The following is a 17,390-nucleotide window of genomic DNA, read 5'->3' on the forward strand; positions in this document are numbered from 1 at the left end:
AGGCAGCAAAGAACAGAAGCCATCCAATCAAGTTAAGAGCTTGAACCTAGGGAGGTAGATTGAGAAGAACATTTAAAAGGATTTCTGGCCAGGATACAAAGGCTTTGCAGATGTCCATCTTCTACCGCCAGCTCTGTCTGAGGGGGTTTTAAGAAAATTAAATCAAACTCATCATTCTTTTCTTGGCTGAGACTGCTAAGGGAGCCTGGGCTTCACCAATCTATCTCCCTTGACCAAGAGCAGAGAATGACAGACTCCTCTGGTTCTGCCCCCACCCCTACCCTGCCTCATGCAGCACCCAAACAACACCCTTCCTCCATCCCTCCTTCCAAGTCTCCATTATCTACAAGATCCCCTAGATAACCAAACAACCAAGCCTCTACCCTGTTATTGAGCAATGCTCTATAGGTACAGGTGGAAAGGATAAGAGGAGAGGAGTGAGAGGGTGGGGGAATGGGATTCTACCTCTGGATAAGCTTCCCGCCCAAAGGGAGGAGGAAATTCCAGGTCTCCCCATTTCACTTTGCAGATGTAGTCAGCTGTGGCATCAATCTTGGCAGCTAGGTCAAGGATATACACGCCATCCTTTGTCACAACTGGACAAAGAAGAATAAAGTCAAACAGGAGTCCACTCCAGGGCCCATGGGAGACCCACCTGCCCTCCCCCTTCTCTTGTGTCCCCTGATGTTTCCCCTCACAGCCATGGGACTTAATCTGATGATTCCCTAGACCCCAAAAGAATTCAGGCTAGGTTCCAAGGAAAGCATGCTTCAGAAATAAGAGTTGTTGGTTCATTTTCGATTGGTCTGGAAGGCTGGTTTACCCTCTTGAGAATCAATGAGCCTACCTATAGCAGGGCTTTCAAAGCAATGTTCTTTTTCCTGCTTTAATATAAATTGTCAACCCTATCCACTGTTCTCCCCATCCCACTCCTTCCTAAAAAGAAGGGTACTTGTGTCCTGGCTACACATTTCTGTAGGTACATTCAGCTCATTAGCATCCCTGAACAAAGCAGGTATTCTTAACCTGAGGTCAGAGAATTTGTTTCTTTGTTTAAAAACTACTTTGATCACTGTATTTCAATATGGTTGGTTTCCTTTGTAATCCTATGTGTTTTGTTGGATGAATCAAAAAATACTATTCTGAGAAGGTGTCCAAAGGCTAAATCAGACTATCACAAGAATCCGGGCCACTCCCTACAAATGTAAAAACCCCTAACTTGGAGCTAGAAGGGACCAGAGACATCATCTAATCCAACCCCAGCATTTTTCAAGTGAGAAAATTGAAGCACAGAGCTTAAGTAACTTATCAAAGGCCACAGGGTGAAGTAACTGGTGGAGCCAGGATTTGAATGCAACATCTGACTAGTAATCAAGTTCACTTTCCACTGTACCCCATGGCCTAGGGCCTCCCAACAGGGAGAAGCCAGCTCCAGAGTGAGGGAGTAGCCTATTTTTCTGCTGGAAGAGGACAGAACCAAGCTCCCTCTCGCCCCTTCTCCCAAATGTCAGGGTTAATTTAACTCCAGCTCAGAACAAATCCACCTTTTTTTCCTTCTCCCACCCCCACCCCCCCAGGGTCCATTTAGATAATTAAGTTGGCTAGAGATTCCCCCTTCCACCCATTAAAAAATATGCCAAATCAGCTGCTCTAAGAGCAAATGATTTTCCTTCCTGGCTTTCTGGACTTTGTACCAAGCGTGAGCAGCCAAAGGCGCCTGAGCCCCCCTCCTCCCCTCCTCCAGGCTGCCAAACCAAAGGGCCTTTTCACAGCCTGACTCACTTGTTCATCCTGAAGTGTGTCAATGACTGACTAACTCATCAGGGAGAGTGCTGGGGTGTGTGTTCTGGGAAGGGAAGGGAAGGGAAGGGAAGGGAAGGGAAGGGAAGGGAAGTGTCTGAGGATACAAAACGAGGAGAAGAAAGGTGCTTCTGAAGGGCTAGGATAAAGTAGACACTGGCCTGCAGGGCAACAAGAAGGACCCATGTAGATGTCAACAATAACATTCCCCAAAGCAAGGCCAATTCAAAATGTGGAAAGGGCTACAGAGCTCACCAGTCCTGAGAGAGGGAGGGTCAACTTGAGAGGGCTTAGACCAGAGGTTCTTAACCCTTTTTTTTTTGGGGGGGGGGAAATCACAGACCCCTGAACTGGTGAAGCCTAAGGATCCCCTTCTCAGAACAATGTTTTTAAATGCATAGTACAAAACATAGAGGAGTACAAAGGAAGCCAATAATGCCAAAATACAGTTATTAACATCTTTCAGAAGCAAATTCAGGGGTCTTAGGTAAGGACTCCCCCCCCCCATCCCAGACTCTGAATGGCCTACCTGGAGACTGAAGCATCTCCTTCCTTCCTTCCCTCCCTACCTACTCCTAATGCACGCCTGCTACTCAGGCAAAATCCAATAGGACGCCGAGGCTACAGCTCCCACTTTCTTCCCCCCTCTACACCCTTCTCATGTAGCAGATCCACGTTACCAAGGGGGTTGATCTCAAGGTAGGTGAAGTAGAGGTCTTCGTAGAGGTTGAAGAGTCCTGAAATAAAGCTGGCCAAGATCCTGAGTTGAGAGAAACAGAGTCATTCATTAGGAGAGATCTCTCATCTTAGAGGGAGGGGAGGGAGGAAAGAGAGACATCCACACTCTCAGCTTCAATTCCCTGATGCTTACACCCAGCTCAACCCTGTCTGCTCCCTGCAAAATCGTTCATCTCAGAGGCTCTCTCTGTCTTAGCACCTGTCCTCGGGGCACTGAGGCAGGAAGGAGCTGTCAGGCAAGGAGGGGGCATAACTGGCAGAGGGGAACAGATGATGACTATTTTTCTCTTAGACTCAATCATCTCCCAGACGGGAGGACAGCTTCTGTCTGCTTTGGATTTGGCCGCATGATGTCATCTCTCACTGCCCCATAGATTAAAGGGCCTAACTGCTTTTTTTCTCCTTTCCAAGAGAATTTAGGATCCTAGGATAAAAGAATACAGACTGCATCATCTCCACCACCCTCTTTGTCCCATGTTCCCCTTGCACGTCCCCCCCCCCGCCCCATAATAAATCTAGGCTTGGGGGTCACACTAATGTCAATGGGGATTAGGGGTTATCTGAGATAAAAACAGGGCCCTTCTAGACTGCTCCTGCCCATAAGGACCAAGCTGGATGCGCTACTTCCTGGGATCACCCTGCCTCTCCCCTCACCACCCCAGAGGGGTCTGCTCCTCTGCCCACACTCAACTCTTTCTTGCTCTCAGGGACATGAGTCAGCAGATGTTGCCTGATGTCAGTAGGGTGCAGTTTCTCATTTATTCCAACCAGTAGCTTCTGGGCGTTGGTGTCAACATCCCCAACGTCCATCCCACCCTCATGATGGAACAGGACATAGTCCCCTTCTCGAGAGGCATAGATGCAGACGTAGAACTCTTCAGCCTGGGAGGTTAGGCAGACAATTAGGCAGGAACTAACAACCCCAGAGAAACAGGAAAGGTAAGAACTGCAGGGGCCAGCCCTTGGCTCTGCATGATACCCAAGGTGCCACTAGATATGAGCCTAATTTCTAAAAAAGGGGGGACAAGACTGTTCACCCATGGAATGCTGGCTTAACATCTTTCCCCATACAAGCACATACATGAGGGGGAAGCCTGTTATCTTGAGCCATACTAAAACAGTTTAACGCGATCCAGCATGGACCCAGTTCCACATGTTGAACAACAGGAAGTTCACTTTGTCATCAAGGCTTAGTCCCTCCCATCCGGCAAGTTATATTCATTTTCTCACTCCCTCTTCTCCCCCTTAACCCACTTCTCCAGGCTCCAATTCCCAAATCCAACTGCTTTTCTATCAGTATGATTTTCCCTTTAAACATCTTGCAAGTCAACAAAAACAAAGGAACAAGAGGAGTGGGGAAAGGAAGGATGCTAGCGGTGTTTCTGTACAAGCACGGGGCCTGGCACACAGTAGGTGCTTCTACCTGTAGAAACTATCTCTCCTTCAAGATAAATTCCTTGTGGGCTGGGATTTTCACTTCTGTCTCAGTTCTTGGCAACACATCTAGTAAATGCTTTGCTGACTGACTGATGAATAAATATTTGTCAATGGATTGACTGATACACACCTGAGTGTGGGGGACAAAGGGTTCGATGAGGAAGTTCTTAAGGATGCCCTTGGCCTTGGCAATCTGGAAAAAAAACAAAGGCAGAAGCTGAATATGGAGCAAATCATATCTTGGGAGCTGAGGGTAAGCAATCTCTCATTGCTTCCCGTTTAGGAGATCAGGACCACTGAGACAGAACCTGCTCCTAGGCTCCAACCCATGGAATAGGGATATCTGGGCTTAAGAAGATCTTCCTAGATCATCACACTCTTCTCCTGCCTCCACACCAGCCAGAGCTTGCCCCTGGCAAATACAAGCAGAGGTTTCTCACACGCAGTGAGGTTTCCAGAGATGGAAGCTACATGAGCCTTCCATGACCTCTCCACACTACCTCTGAAGAATAGCACGTAATGACTAGCTCCACCCCATCTGCTCCCCAAAACGGAGGGGCAGGGAGAAGGAATAAGAGAGTTTATTTGGGTAGAATAAAAAGCCAACTTGCTGCCCAAGTGTAGGAAAAAGACAAGATGAGGAAATCACAGAAGTCATGTGAGGTAATACACAATGGAGGAAGGAAAAGGAGATAAATCAGTACACTTAAAAAGCTTTTTGACACTGACCCTCCTAGGGAGCTGGGGGAACCATACAGAGCTAATCAGTCTGATTGAGGCATTGGCAGAGACTGCTCCCTCCTTCAGACACAGCTTATCCCCTTGTCCCCTGACTTAATTCCATGCATCACCGCTGAGTCAGGGACCCAGACAGTGATCCATCACAGCTCCCGCCTAGCCAGACAGCCGCCCAGATGCCCCCCTCCCTGATTGGGGGGGGGGGAAGGAGATGACAGCATCCCCAGGGATGCTGTTATTTCCCCTCTACCAAAACCCAAACACACACCCAGTCTTCAGTCCCCAAAGGCAAGGACATTCAGAAGTTGGGGAAGGAAAAAAAATATATAACTTTATTAGTGCCCCATCTGAAACCCTGGAAAATTGTTCTGAGGGTTTCAGGTCTGAAATCTGAGAGGTTCCCATTGAAAAAAAAAAAAGGAAGCAGCTTATCCCTACCTCCACTTTTCCCTCTCCAAACCTTATCTCTGAACCATCTTCCTCCTTCCTTAACCCCCTGGGCACCTGATGCAAAAAAAATGTCATTATTCCCCTCCCACCCACCACCCACAACATCTGAGCTTTGTGTGGTCCTGCCACAGTAAAATCAGGTATAGAAAAAAAAAATACCATTGATGCTATTCCAAATCCTAGGAGAAAAAATGAGAGAGAAACTCTTGTTCTTGAGCTTAAACCACAGATTGATTATCCCTTTCTTCCCTCTCACCTGAGCTAATATTCACTTTGGCTCTGCTGTCTACAGTCAAAACAAGCTTTTCATACAGGCAGTTGCCACTACTGGCTCAGCCTCATCTACACTGCTTACCAGGACACTGTGCCCTCTGATAGCCATGTTAATGGAGGCTATCTGTAGCAGGAATCTCATAAATGATGTCGCATTATTCCTAGCTGATGTTGGGATGTATGTAATAGTTACTCCTGTGTCATACTCTACCATAGTAACTGATGGGTTGTTACTCCATAAGCCTACACTATGAGGGGAGTAAAAGGTGGATGGGGACCCAGGGAAGCCTGAGTACCATTCAATACACATGTAATCCAGACCTAAATAACTTTGGTCCAAAGGCTAGCATGTGGCTCAACTCTGGGTCCCCTAGAGAGTTCACTTTCTTTCTTTCTTTCTCACCGTGATCTCTTTTCCAAGCCTGGTCTTCAGCCAGGACTTAACACCATCTAAGTTGAGGTTGACTCCAACCAGGCCTAGCTTCCCTCGGCGCTTGATCAGCTGATCTGGCTTGACCACCAATTGCTGAAAGAAGGGGGATAGAGAGAGGAAGAAAACAAGCATTTATTAAACACTTACTATGTGCTAGGCCCTACACTAAGCACTTCACAAATATTAATTCATTTGATCTTCACAATCACCCTGGAAGGTAGGTGCTATTATGACCCCCATTTTACAAATGAGGAAACTGAGGCAGGCAGAGGTTAAGTGACTTGCCCAGAGTCACACAACTAGTAAGTGTCTGAGGCTGGATTTGAACCCAGGGCTTCCTGACTCCAGGCCCAGCACTCTATCCACTGTACCACCTAGTTGCCTCACTGGGAGCAAATACAGACTTTGGTCCCAAAAAATCTTAGATTCTCCCCTCTGGTTATCCCAATCTTGTGCATCTCTCAAGACCTAGCTCTAATTCTCAGCCCTACCAGTAATTCTCAGCCCTACCAGACATCTTCTCACCTGCTCCACTCTAGCAGAACACCGGCCTTGCCTGCCATCTTGCTTCCATTTCCTACCTTAGCCTTTGCACTGGTCCTTCTCTCATGCCTTTCCTCACTCCCATATCTTGGAACCCTTAGTTCCCTTTAAGGCTCAGCTCAAATCTGCCTCCTTCAAGGTATACCTCCTATCCTCTTAGGTATTTATTCCTCTTCTACCTCCCTCACTCCCTCCCAACATCACTGTATATGTATTTTGTGCACATATGCTCTGCATGTACATATCTGTCACCATATTGTATCCCTCCCCCTCAACAGAACCTGGGCCCCTTGAGGGTAGACTATCATTTTTGTATTTGTATCTGCTGCAGGAAGCACAGGGCCTGGAACAGAGCAGAGCTTGCGGATTCATTGGTCCAGACCAACCTTACCCTTTCTAACCGTAGCACCTGTGGACATAACTCAGTATAGACTATTATCTAATAATAATTATTCGATGATGTGTCAGTATTGTCTCCCTAACAAGGCTGCTTTCCTATCCCACTGCCACCCACTTCCCACCCCCAATATAGAGGTCTAGTAGGCAGCTGACCTGGCTAATGAGCCAGGGGTGGTCCTGCAGCAGGTGGGACCAGTCGGTATCAGGGGTGACCCGAGCATACTTGAATCGGTTCTGGATGGCTGATGTGGTACAGATGTACTTGTAGAGAAGCTCCTTCCCGGTCTGTTCCGATATCGCCTTGGCTGACATGGCTGTAAGAGGGACAGACACTGTTTGCCCAAGAGAAGGCCCCCCAGTCAGAAGAGGCAGCAAAGAGAGAACCTACCTTAATCTCTCCCTCACCCCCAAACCTCCCTAGTCTCATGACTTGGGACTCCCAGATAAAGACCCTTGTTTAGTTCCAGCAGGGTACAGCCATTCGCCATTAAGGCTCCAACTCCCCCCTCCAAACACACCAGAACAGCTGATCTTGGCATCTCTCAGAGAAGAGCAGAAAAAGGCTCCAAGGGGGATAAAGTGGAATTTTCCCTAATACTAGGGAAGGATAAGAGATACCAGAAGAACAAAACCAGGAGGAAGTCAGGGATAACTCTTTCTCTGAGGAACTAATTTCAGCTCTGCTTTCACTCCAGGCTGGCAATGTATTTTAAGGGAAAGAAACCCTACGTTCCTGCTACATTTTGTGGATGATGGGGAGGGGGTGTGAGAAAGAGCAGCTAGCTGTTTTTTTGTGTGTCCCGGTCTGATGAAACCTGTCGACACCTTCCTGTTCTTAAGTATAAAACCAAAAATACACAAGATTACAAGGGAACTCACTTACATGGAAATACAGTTCTCAAAATATTAAATAACTAAGTTCACAGAACCCAGATTAAGAACTCTTGAGCTAAGGAGGTCCAGATACAACACAGAGGAAACTCCTGTGACCCCAAGTTACTCAGCATACATACACAGCTCCCCAATTTCTAATGCACCCAACCAGAATTGCACAATCCCCTTCTAGATTTCTCTCTGAACCCCTAGCCACAATTTTGACCTCACTCCCCCCTAACTCTACTCCTCAAAGAAGCTACATCTATTACTCAGAACTCTTGACAAGCTAAGGTCTTTGCTCACTGTCAGACAGAGCCAAGTATTTGTGGGCTGGTAATAAGAAGGACTGAGGTAGGCCAGCAGCTTCCAAAATATATTATCAAATCAGACCCTCCCTCCAGAATATTCCTATTATACAGAGGAGGAGACCAGTAGGCCTGGCAGAACAATGAGCCTATTGGCCTCCCAGCCAGGTCATTTAGCTGTAGTAATTGTGCATCTCAGGAACTCCACATGTACCAGTCACTCCTAGAGCAATGGACTAGCTAATTCTACCACCAATTTTGTGTCCACAAGGCACCTCTGTGGGCCTCATTTTCCCCAGATGTAAAACAAGAATGGGTTGGACCAGATGATCTCTGAGGCTCTAAAGAAACGATTATTTCAGCTGGGCTCCTGGGGACCCTACAGAAGGGGACTCCCTGACATTGGGAGAATCAAGTGAATTTTTATTAATTTATTTTTAGGAACCCCAAGATAGCAGAAGTAACAGGTTAGGGAAAGGGAAGGAGAGGCCAATGGAAAAAGAAAAAAAGATGAAAGGGGAGGGGGGAACATATAGTCAGGATTTCTGCTTGTGCCTGCATAAGTGAAGTTACAAAGAAAACAAGGCTTTCTTCCCTTGAACACATAAAGATCAGGAAAGGCAATGCTATGTTTGTTGGGGAAAATGTCAAGGTTAGTGGCTTCTGGCCAGTGTTCATCTGGGTTTTTGTAGGTCTTGCCATGTCTGGAATCTTGTCCCCATCCAGGGATCAGAAGTGAAGCATGCTAATGAGAGAGGCTCTTGTCTGAAAGTCGGCCAATGCAGCCCCCATCTCCTTGTCCTCTCCCTTCTCCACTTATGGAGGATATATAGCTTACCTCCTCCCAGCATCCTTTATAAATTTTTTTAAATTTATTTGATTGAAGTCTTTTTTTTAACTCAGGCTTGTAATCAAAAACACTGTTAAGATTTCCTTTGGGGGATAAAATGGAGGGTAATATACCTCCGTCAAGTCACACTCAAAGAAAAGACCTTTTTAGGGTTTCCTCCTCATTTCTTATCCTGTTAAGGGATATAATAATTCTACCACCAACTTTGCGTCCACAAGCCACCTCTGTGGGCCTCATTTTCCCCAGATGTAAACCAGAATGGGTTGGACCAGATGATCTCTAAGGCTCTCTTTTGACCTCCAAGGCTCTTTTGACCTCACTCCCCCTAACTCTACTCCCCGAAGAAGCTACATCTAGTACCCCAAACTCTTGACAAGCTAAGGTCTTTGCTCACTGTCAGACAGAGCCAAGTATTTGTGGGCTGGCAATAAGAAGGACTGAGGTAGGCCAGTAGCTTCCAAAATATATTATCAAATCAGATTATATTATATCCCTTCCTGACCTAGAGAATCATCTTTCTTATCTATAGGACACCCAGAGACTCCCCCCTCAAAAAACACAGCTCTGCAATGGAAGGAGTCTATAAAATGGGTGTAATCAGACTGAGCTCTCAATGCTACAGAAAAGAACCAGTAGGTATGGCAGTGAGAGCAATTGGAGGCCTTTTCATTTTTGCAACTGCCTTGTGTCCCTAGCCATTTCTTCCTAATTTGGGGCTGATTCTTCTGACTTCCCAGAACGCAGGCCTCCCCTCCAGCCCCACCTCCACCTACCCCAGTTCTCAAAGACAATTTCCCAACCTTCTTGACTCTGGGACCAGAAAAACTGGTCTTGAAATAGAATGGGACACACCCCCCTTTTTCCCCTTAAATAAAGCCGAGGCAGACAAATGCCATGGTAGGGATGGAGGTGGAAAGTTCATTCTATAGTCCCTTCTCACCCCCTATCCCCGAGATCAATTTAGATAGTATGTCATTGTAACAGTGTCACAGATGCCCCAACATCTCAGACCTACTTAAGTACCAACTAGGGGTAGAACAATAGAGAGCAGAATGCAACCACCTGGGAAATATTTTAGAAGTCTGGCATTCTAACCCCTTCCCTCAAATAATTTCCATTAACAAAACTGTAGTGGAGAAGACACAAAGGATCTGTTTGCTAAAAACTAATGGAGTGACTGGGACTCAAAGAAAAAGGGAAAAAAACCCCACAATGAATAAATAACAGATGGCAAGAAGAAGAAATTACCAGTCACCAAGGACATCCTTCGACAACAAGGAAAGGTGTTCACATAACTAAGAGAGGAGAGGGGCCAGTTAGTCATCTCCTATGGCTCAGTTCCCATTCTTCCACCAAACCCAATCATGATTATGAATCTCCTCATCGGAAGATCTATAGGTCAGAGCCTGCCCTGCTTCCCAGGCAAATCCCAGATCTGAGATCAGATACCTAAAGGGACATCTCAGGAGGAGAAACACAAAATAGATGGTAATGTAGGGAGCTGTATTTACACTCATGGCATTTTTTCCCAAGGCTAGGTCCTTCCAGACTGAGACAGGGAGTCTGCTGGTTAGAGTGGTACATTCACTCATTGTTCATAGGAAAGGCAAACCCAACCAAGTGGTAACTGAGGCCAATGTACTTTAAAAGCCAGAATCTTAAAGTCAGAAGAAGGGATTAACTGACTTTTTGTATCTTGCCAGGGCTGAAGGGTCTATGTTAAATAAGTTCACCAACCATAGGTGAAGCCACCAGAGAGCTTCAGCCAACTATCCAGGAAATTGAATTTTCTATTTCAACTGAATTTCAATTTCAGGTTGGGCGTGGGGGGGTGCGGATAGAGTTAGTGGTTCAGAGGATTTACCACTAAAGCCCCAGGAACCTATCACTGCTGACAAAGAAAAGTTGTGGCTAATAAACAGAGGGGTGATTTATAGACCAGTCAGGGTACGAGGCTACACTCATTTCTATGTAAAAGGATGAATAACAAGAGAATTAACATCTACTCCTCACCAAGGATCCTAGCAAATTAAAACTCAAAGGCATCTTATGTTAAGACAGAAGGAGGTATCCCACAGCCTAGTTCCCCATCTAGACAAGTATCAGCTCTCCAAAGTATAGCAGTCAGAGAAAAATGGGATAGCCAGCAGAAGGAACAGGATAAGAAATGAGGAAATCCTAAAAAGGTCTTTTCTTTGAGTGTGACTTGACAGAGGTGTATTACCCTCCATTTTATCCCCCAAAAGAAATCTTAACAGTATTTTTGATCACAAGCCTGAAACAGAACTGGTAGCAGTCCATTTCAGGGTCCCCCTTTGAGGGCCTAATATATGGGACATTATACTTGAGTGTGTGTTACGTGGTGTGTGAGACACCCAAATTAGATGAAAAGCCCTTATTGCCTCTACTTCTTCTCCCCTAAACTAGTATCACCCCCAAGGACCCTAAGGCCTTTCCTGAGATCTTAAAGCCTATCCCACTGTCACTGGAGATACCCTATGACCGAGGCCTTCTAGGAGAAGTGCCAGGCCTGACAAAAGTAGTGTGAGATTCACCAGGAGGTGGGTGTGCCTCTCTCTCACTCATCAATACAGAAGGGACTGGGAAAGTGAGCTAAAGCCTAGTCTTAATTAAAAGTAAGGGGGTTGGAATCACATTAAAAGGTGTCATAAATAAGAACCCTCAATCCCCTCCCAATTGCTAGCCTGCCTTTTTTTTTTTTAATCTTTGCCTTACATCCAATCACTCAGATACAACCTGGTCATTGGTACCACCTTCCAAAGAGTGATTCACGTGGAGTGGAGAGGCCAGAACTCCTAAGTGGTATATTGTGCTAGCCAATATTTGGGGAGGGGAGGGGAGTTCAGAGAAGAGTCTGGATCCCCACCAGCCATTCCCTTTCCTTCTTCTCCAACCAGAGTAGGGGAAGAAAAAGGGGAGGGGATGGGAGTGGGGGGAGGTCCTCCAGCCATTCTGACCATCTGGATGGATAGAGCAGCCGGACGAGATGGCATCACGTTAACACCTAATCCCGGCCCCGCCCATTCCAGGCCAAGAAGACCCCACCTCCCAATGTCCTTTCCAACAAACCAAGACCTGGGAGAACTCCGGGACAGCACGAGGGAGTCACAGAACCGCGCCCCCTTGCCAGACCCTACTATCCCTTACTGGCCTAAGTGGGGCTCGAACCCCTAAACCCACGCTGGAGGAGAAGGGTGGTAAAGATCACCGGGTGTGGGGCGGACGTTCTTCGGGGCTTGCTCGAGCTGACCGCGCTTTTCCCATTTCCTTTCCTCCAGGCTTGGGCCCGCTCCGTGTGCCCGGTTCCTTGGGGGTGGAGGCGGGGAAGGCGGGGGTGGAGCCCCGGCTGGGAACAAAACCGGGCAGCGACAGGTGCCATGGAAGCGCCAGTGGGGGGCAGAGGCGGGAAGAAGGGCAAGCACCAGCTCCGGAAAGACCCTGGCAAAGTCCAGAGGCGCGTATGCGCGTATGGACGGCTTGATGGGGGAGGGGGTCAGTGGGCTGACCATGGCTGCGGACCACGCAAAGATGACCAGGGAAAGGAGATCCCGAAGCTCCGAACAAGCTAACTTCCAACGCGAAGGGGGCCCAGGCGCCAGGTCCACACGATGCGACCGTCGTAAGGCTAAAGGGGATGGGGGGATGCGGGCGGGCGGGGAAAAGGATCCCTGCCGCGGCCCACGCGGCCGCCCGCAACTCACCTCTCTGCGGCTGCCTGTCGGTAGTAGTCCTGCCGAAGGCCTAGTTGCAGCCACTCCTCCCCCTGCTTGCCCCTAAGAACTTGTGCCTGCAGCGGCCGCCTCAGCCCCGGCTTTTGTCCGGGGCCTACCCAGGCTCCTCCCCGCCCCCCACCCCCTTCCATCTGCTCATGGCTGGGAGATCCCGGGGATTGGCCACACGTGTCTCCTAGCCTGTTCCTGAGGCTCTTTTCCCATTCGCTGCCCGGCCGTGACCCCGCCCCCGAAGGCAAACCTGAGGCTTGCTGGGACTTGTAGTCCTGTTTTCCCAGCCGGCAGGGCCGAGCAGCCTCTGCTCCTCGCTCCGCTCTTCCCAACTTCGGTCCCGCCTTCGCCTTTCCTGACCCAGACTCTCCCTCCTGAGCGCGCGTCACTAAACAGTCCTACAGTCCTGCGCCTTCTCTCTCTCTCTCTCTCTCTCTCTCTCTCTCTCTCTCTCTCTCTCTCTCTCTCTCTCTCTCTCTCTCCCCCCCCTCCCCCCTTGGGGGCGGGGACATTAGTGGGGAGATAGGCAGGACCGGCTTTCGGACGATAGGTGCCACGCATAGGGGCGGTAGGCCTGATCCCTCGGCGAGGCCAGTAGCCATGATGATCCTGCCCGTGGGCAGGGGGAGAAGGGCAGAAGGGGTCCTAATTGGGGCTGGTTCAGCTTTGGAGGCCCGGGGTCCCTCCCACCACTGCATCCAGCCGCCTTTAAGGTCCTCATGTCCTGGACTTGCCTAGCAAATAGTGAGCCCCGTTGCTTTATTGGGTAAGGCTGCAAGCAACAGCTGCAGTCAGGTCAGACCTTTCCACGTAGGGTGGAGGGGGGGGAGGGAATTCTGGTTGCATCCGTGCTGGAGGGGGTGATGGGGCCGTGAGGAGTCTTCCGACACAGCTTTCCCCTTCCCCTTCTTCTGCCACCCCTTCTAGGAAGGCGAGTGGGGAGGAGAGTCCAGCTAGAGAAAAAAGAGAACCTTCAGCATTAAGCCTTTCAAGGTTACCAATATGAAAGGGAGGGGGGAATCTTACTTAATCTCAGCTAGTGCCGGCACTAGAATCTACTGATATCTTATATGTATGTATATATATACATACACATATATACATATATTTTTTAAAGGCTTTTGATAAATGCAAGAGGAGTTGTCTTTGTTCTCTTAGTTTTCAAAGCCTGAAGGTAGAGAATTTTGTGCTACCACAAAGAAGTGGCTGAAATTATTGGGTATTTTCCAGTGTAGCTCCTGCATAAATTCATCCCCTTTTTGGCATAAACATATTTCTAATTGAAGCCACCAAAGCAAGAGTGACGTGTCAAATTTGTTCTGGCATTGAATACAAAAGCCCATTAATGTACTATGGGTAAACAAGGTCAAGTTTGAGTCATCCCAGGTGAATAGGGCTACCATCACCTTCAGTTGGCACTGGCTGGACTGTGTCGAGCAGCTTGTTGATTTTGAAGGATGTAAACTCAAAGTTAAACAAAGTATCCTAAGATCTGTTGTATTTCTCAATTGCATTGATTTTAAGTATAATGTAATAAGCTAATTTTCAAAATTAAAAAAAACCCTGCAACTTGTAAAAATGGAAATAACTCAAAAACTGTTATAGATGATTTGTTGACATTTTCAACAATTACACTTGAATTGTGTAAAGTATGTCAAAAATTGTGACTTATTTTTTTTAAAGTGTGCATTGCTATATAAAGTCTGGAAACTACCACTCTATAGTGAGAGTGGTAAACTCATCAAACTGATGTGGTGAGAGTCCCCTAGTCCCTCTTACATGATGTTTGTTGAATAAAATTCAAGTGGGAGCTTTAGGATCATCTTATCTAAATCTCTGATTTATATGGCCTCGAGAGGGATGTCTCTCATTTAGGAGAAGATATCATCATCAAAGGATCATAGGTTTAGATTCAGTAAGAATTTTAAAGGTCATCTGGTCTAACTCTTTAATTTTGTAGATAAAAAACTGAGGCCCAAAGTGGTTAAATGAATTTCCTACGATCACACAAGTAATGAGTGACAAAAGTAACCTCAAACTCACATCCTCAAAGACCAATGTACTTTCTACTGTATCAAAACTACTTCACTAGGGCTCCCTTGTCCTCCCCCCCTTCCTGTATCTCTCCCCAGCTATCCCATGCCCCCCAGGAAGCTGTGGAGCCAAAACTGACATTCAATGGCCAGCTCAACAGAGGTCAGTCCAGGCTTCCAAAGCATTGGCATGTTTCCATCCTCCCTCTCCCCTCAGCTGCCAAGGTCCCAGACAGCAAGTTTTGCAACAGTTCCCAAGAGTAAACAGTTGCCCTAGCCCATCCTCTATCCAGTTTCAAGTCAGGTGGGTAGCAGGTGGACAAGGCCCTTCCTTACCCCTCCAGCCCACACTCTAGCCAGCTGAATTATTAATGATGTCATTATCATTCTCCAAAAGGTCTTCTTTAATCAAATCCTTTTAGAATATGCTCCTTCCCATACCCATGTTCTTCCTGTCAGAACCAACTATAGAGATAAAAAGGGAAATGTTAGAAGGCCAGAGAGATGCTATGCCTCTATACATATACATCTTGGAGCCCCTCTCCAAAAAGAGATGCTCTGCTCCTCTTTTTGAAACAGTATATGTCCAATCATGACGTCTATTGCCCTTCCTGTCCTTTCTCCTTTCCCATTACCTTAGTATAGGTCCTCATTGCCACCCTCTTTGGATAATTTCAAGAGCCTCCTAAAAGATCTCCTCATATCCATTCTTTTCTTTCCTTTGGCCCAAAATGGTCTTTTATACAGATGTAGGAATAATTTTTCTTTCCAACAGTATCATTCCTCTCCTAAAAAAAAAAAAAAGCTTTAGTAGTTCCCTGTCACCTACTGAGCAGTATTCAGACTGCTTTGCCTGGCATTCAAAGTCCTCCACAAATGGGTACTAGTCTACCTTTCCAGTCTTACCACATGGTCATACCCCTTTAGTCACTTTGTGCCACACTGCTCTAACCTCTATTCTTATTTCCAAGCTGATGGTCTTGCTATTCCAGATACCTGGAATACACTGCCGTACTCCTCACCTATTAAATTCCTACCATGCTTTAAAGCCCAGCTTAAGTGCTACTACTTTCATGAAGCCCTTCCCTAGTCCCCACCTCTGGTTTGAAGGTAAGGACTTTCCTCCTCACACTTCACATTGCATTTTTCTTTGTGTTTCTCTAATGCCTTATCATTTAAAGTATATTCTAATTATCTGTGTGTCTCATCCCTCTACTAGAAAGGAAGGTCTAGGATGGTAGAAACTATATAACAACAAAATTTGAGATCTTTCCCAATGATTAGTAAAAGAATTTAGTGTTCATCCTTCTCTTTTGAAGAGGACCAATGACATCACGATGTGATGGGTGATGTCTTTCAAGTGAATTGGATTTAAGTGAGGCAGAGTTGTACAACATCATCAACCTCAGTCTCTCTTCCAGAGTCATTGAAGTTCAGTGGCAGGACAAAAGTCGAGACAACAGGCAAGGGCCTAGGATGTGATGGATGATCCACAAAGGCCTGCTTCAGCTGCCTTCATGGCCATTGGAACAGACTGTTCTCATCTACCAATTCCACCACGGGCGGTCTTCACATGCTTGGAGTAGACATCCCCCTAACTCATCAATGTGTTTGAGGCATGTTGGTTATGCTCAATAAAAGTTTATTGAATGAATCCTACAGAATTCCTGGGGTTTGCAACCAAGGTGGTTTTATGGGTTCATTGAGGACATTTCCGTAGCCTTGAGGCATATAAGGGGAAGCTAAAACACAGAGATCCATTATGCAGGATTCTCTAGGCCATGGGTTTTTAAGTTGTTTTGTGTAATGGGCACCTTTGAAAGGTAAAGCCTATGAATCCCTTCTCAGAATAATGTTTTTAAATGCATAAGATAAAATACCTAGGATTACAAAGGAAACCAGTAATATTGAAATAAGTATATGACTTTTTTGTCCTCATTCAAGTTCACAGAACCTTTAAAGTTTATCCAATGACCCTTTCTTTGCAGGTCCATGGACCCTTGCTGGCCACTCCTAGGCTTTAAACATGGAACATTCTTTCCAGTCTCAGAAAGACTTGAAAGGGAGAATCATTGCTCAGCAGAGTGATAGTGATAGAGAAAATACCATTTAGAGAAGGGGGAAAAGCAGAACTGGCCAGGGGGAAGAGATTCCCTCCTATCCCTCAAACACACACACACACACACACACACCACACACACACACACACACACACACACACACACACCCTTGATCCACCAAGTTGGGTGATCCCAAGACACCTCTTCTTGCTTTTTGAATCAAAATCTCTCAGTAGTTTGATCTTTCATAATCAACCTACCTTCTGCTTTCTACTATTCCAGTCTAGTTAGTTCTCTTGAGTAAAAGGACTCCAGACCCCAGGAAACCCAGGATCAATACTAATACACTGTAGCAGTGTACAAACCTGTGTTTGCTAGTTAAAGAAGAAAAATTAAAAAGCAGAGTTAGCAATGAAATAAAATTGCTCCTGGAAGCAAAATAGAGGGAAACAAAGGGATGTGCTTGGCTGTCAAGGTATGGATGGCACCTGCCAGTTTGAGGTCATTGTTAACTCCCCTTCACCCAGGGCTCCAGACCTAGATCTCAGGTTGGTTCTACCTAAGGAGCCAGTGAAATGGAGAGGGTTGTTGATGACAGAAAAAGGAGAAAAGCCAGTACTATCCGTCTTTCTAGGAACGTGGCAAGGGGTGGGGGAGGTGCAGGAGCTTGATCTTCAGGACGCTGGCCAATGCCCTGGCATCAGCAGGGGAG

The 17,390-nt window shown here is 46.8% G+C and overlaps 1 protein-coding gene and 1 long non-coding RNA gene across 4 annotated transcripts in view; one reads left to right on the forward strand and one right to left on the reverse strand.

Moving 5' to 3' along the window:
- Positions 1-12,928, reverse strand: part of ACLY (ATP citrate lyase) — a 46,355-nt gene extending 33,427 nt beyond the window's left edge. The window contains exons 1-7 of one of the 3 annotated variants that reach the window (XM_020972639.2): positions 12,836-12,928; positions 6,965-7,125; positions 5,840-5,962; positions 4,106-4,168; positions 3,230-3,420; positions 2,481-2,560; positions 466-596 (exon numbers count right to left, since the gene is read on the reverse strand). In XM_020972639.2, the coding sequence (XP_020828298.1) occupies positions 466-596; positions 2,481-2,560; positions 3,230-3,420; positions 4,106-4,168; positions 5,840-5,962; positions 6,965-7,123 (747 nt within the window). In that variant the 5' untranslated portion in view covers positions 7,124-7,125; positions 12,836-12,928. Of the gene's footprint in view, positions 1-465; positions 597-2,480; positions 2,561-3,229; positions 3,421-4,105; positions 4,169-5,839; positions 5,963-6,964; positions 7,144-12,564; positions 12,701-12,835 lie in introns of those variants that run through there. The other 2 variants (XM_020972638.2, XM_020972637.2) reach the window with 2 other exon arrangements.
- Positions 12,929-13,046: 118 nt separating this feature from the next.
- LOC144457750 (uncharacterized) lies at positions 13,047-16,272 on the forward strand. The gene is made up of 2 exons (XR_013487219.1): positions 13,047-13,351; positions 16,040-16,272. It is a non-coding gene; the product is annotated as an uncharacterized LOC144457750 (long non-coding RNA).
- The last annotated feature ends 1,118 nt before the right edge of the window (positions 16,273-17,390 follow it).

This window comes from Phascolarctos cinereus, unplaced genomic scaffold, assembly GCF_003287225.1.
Source record: "Phascolarctos cinereus isolate Bilbo 61053 unplaced genomic scaffold, phaCin_HiC Scaffold_5;HRSCAF=322, whole genome shotgun sequence".
NCBI lineage: Eukaryota > Metazoa > Chordata > Mammalia > Diprotodontia > Phascolarctidae > Phascolarctos > Phascolarctos cinereus.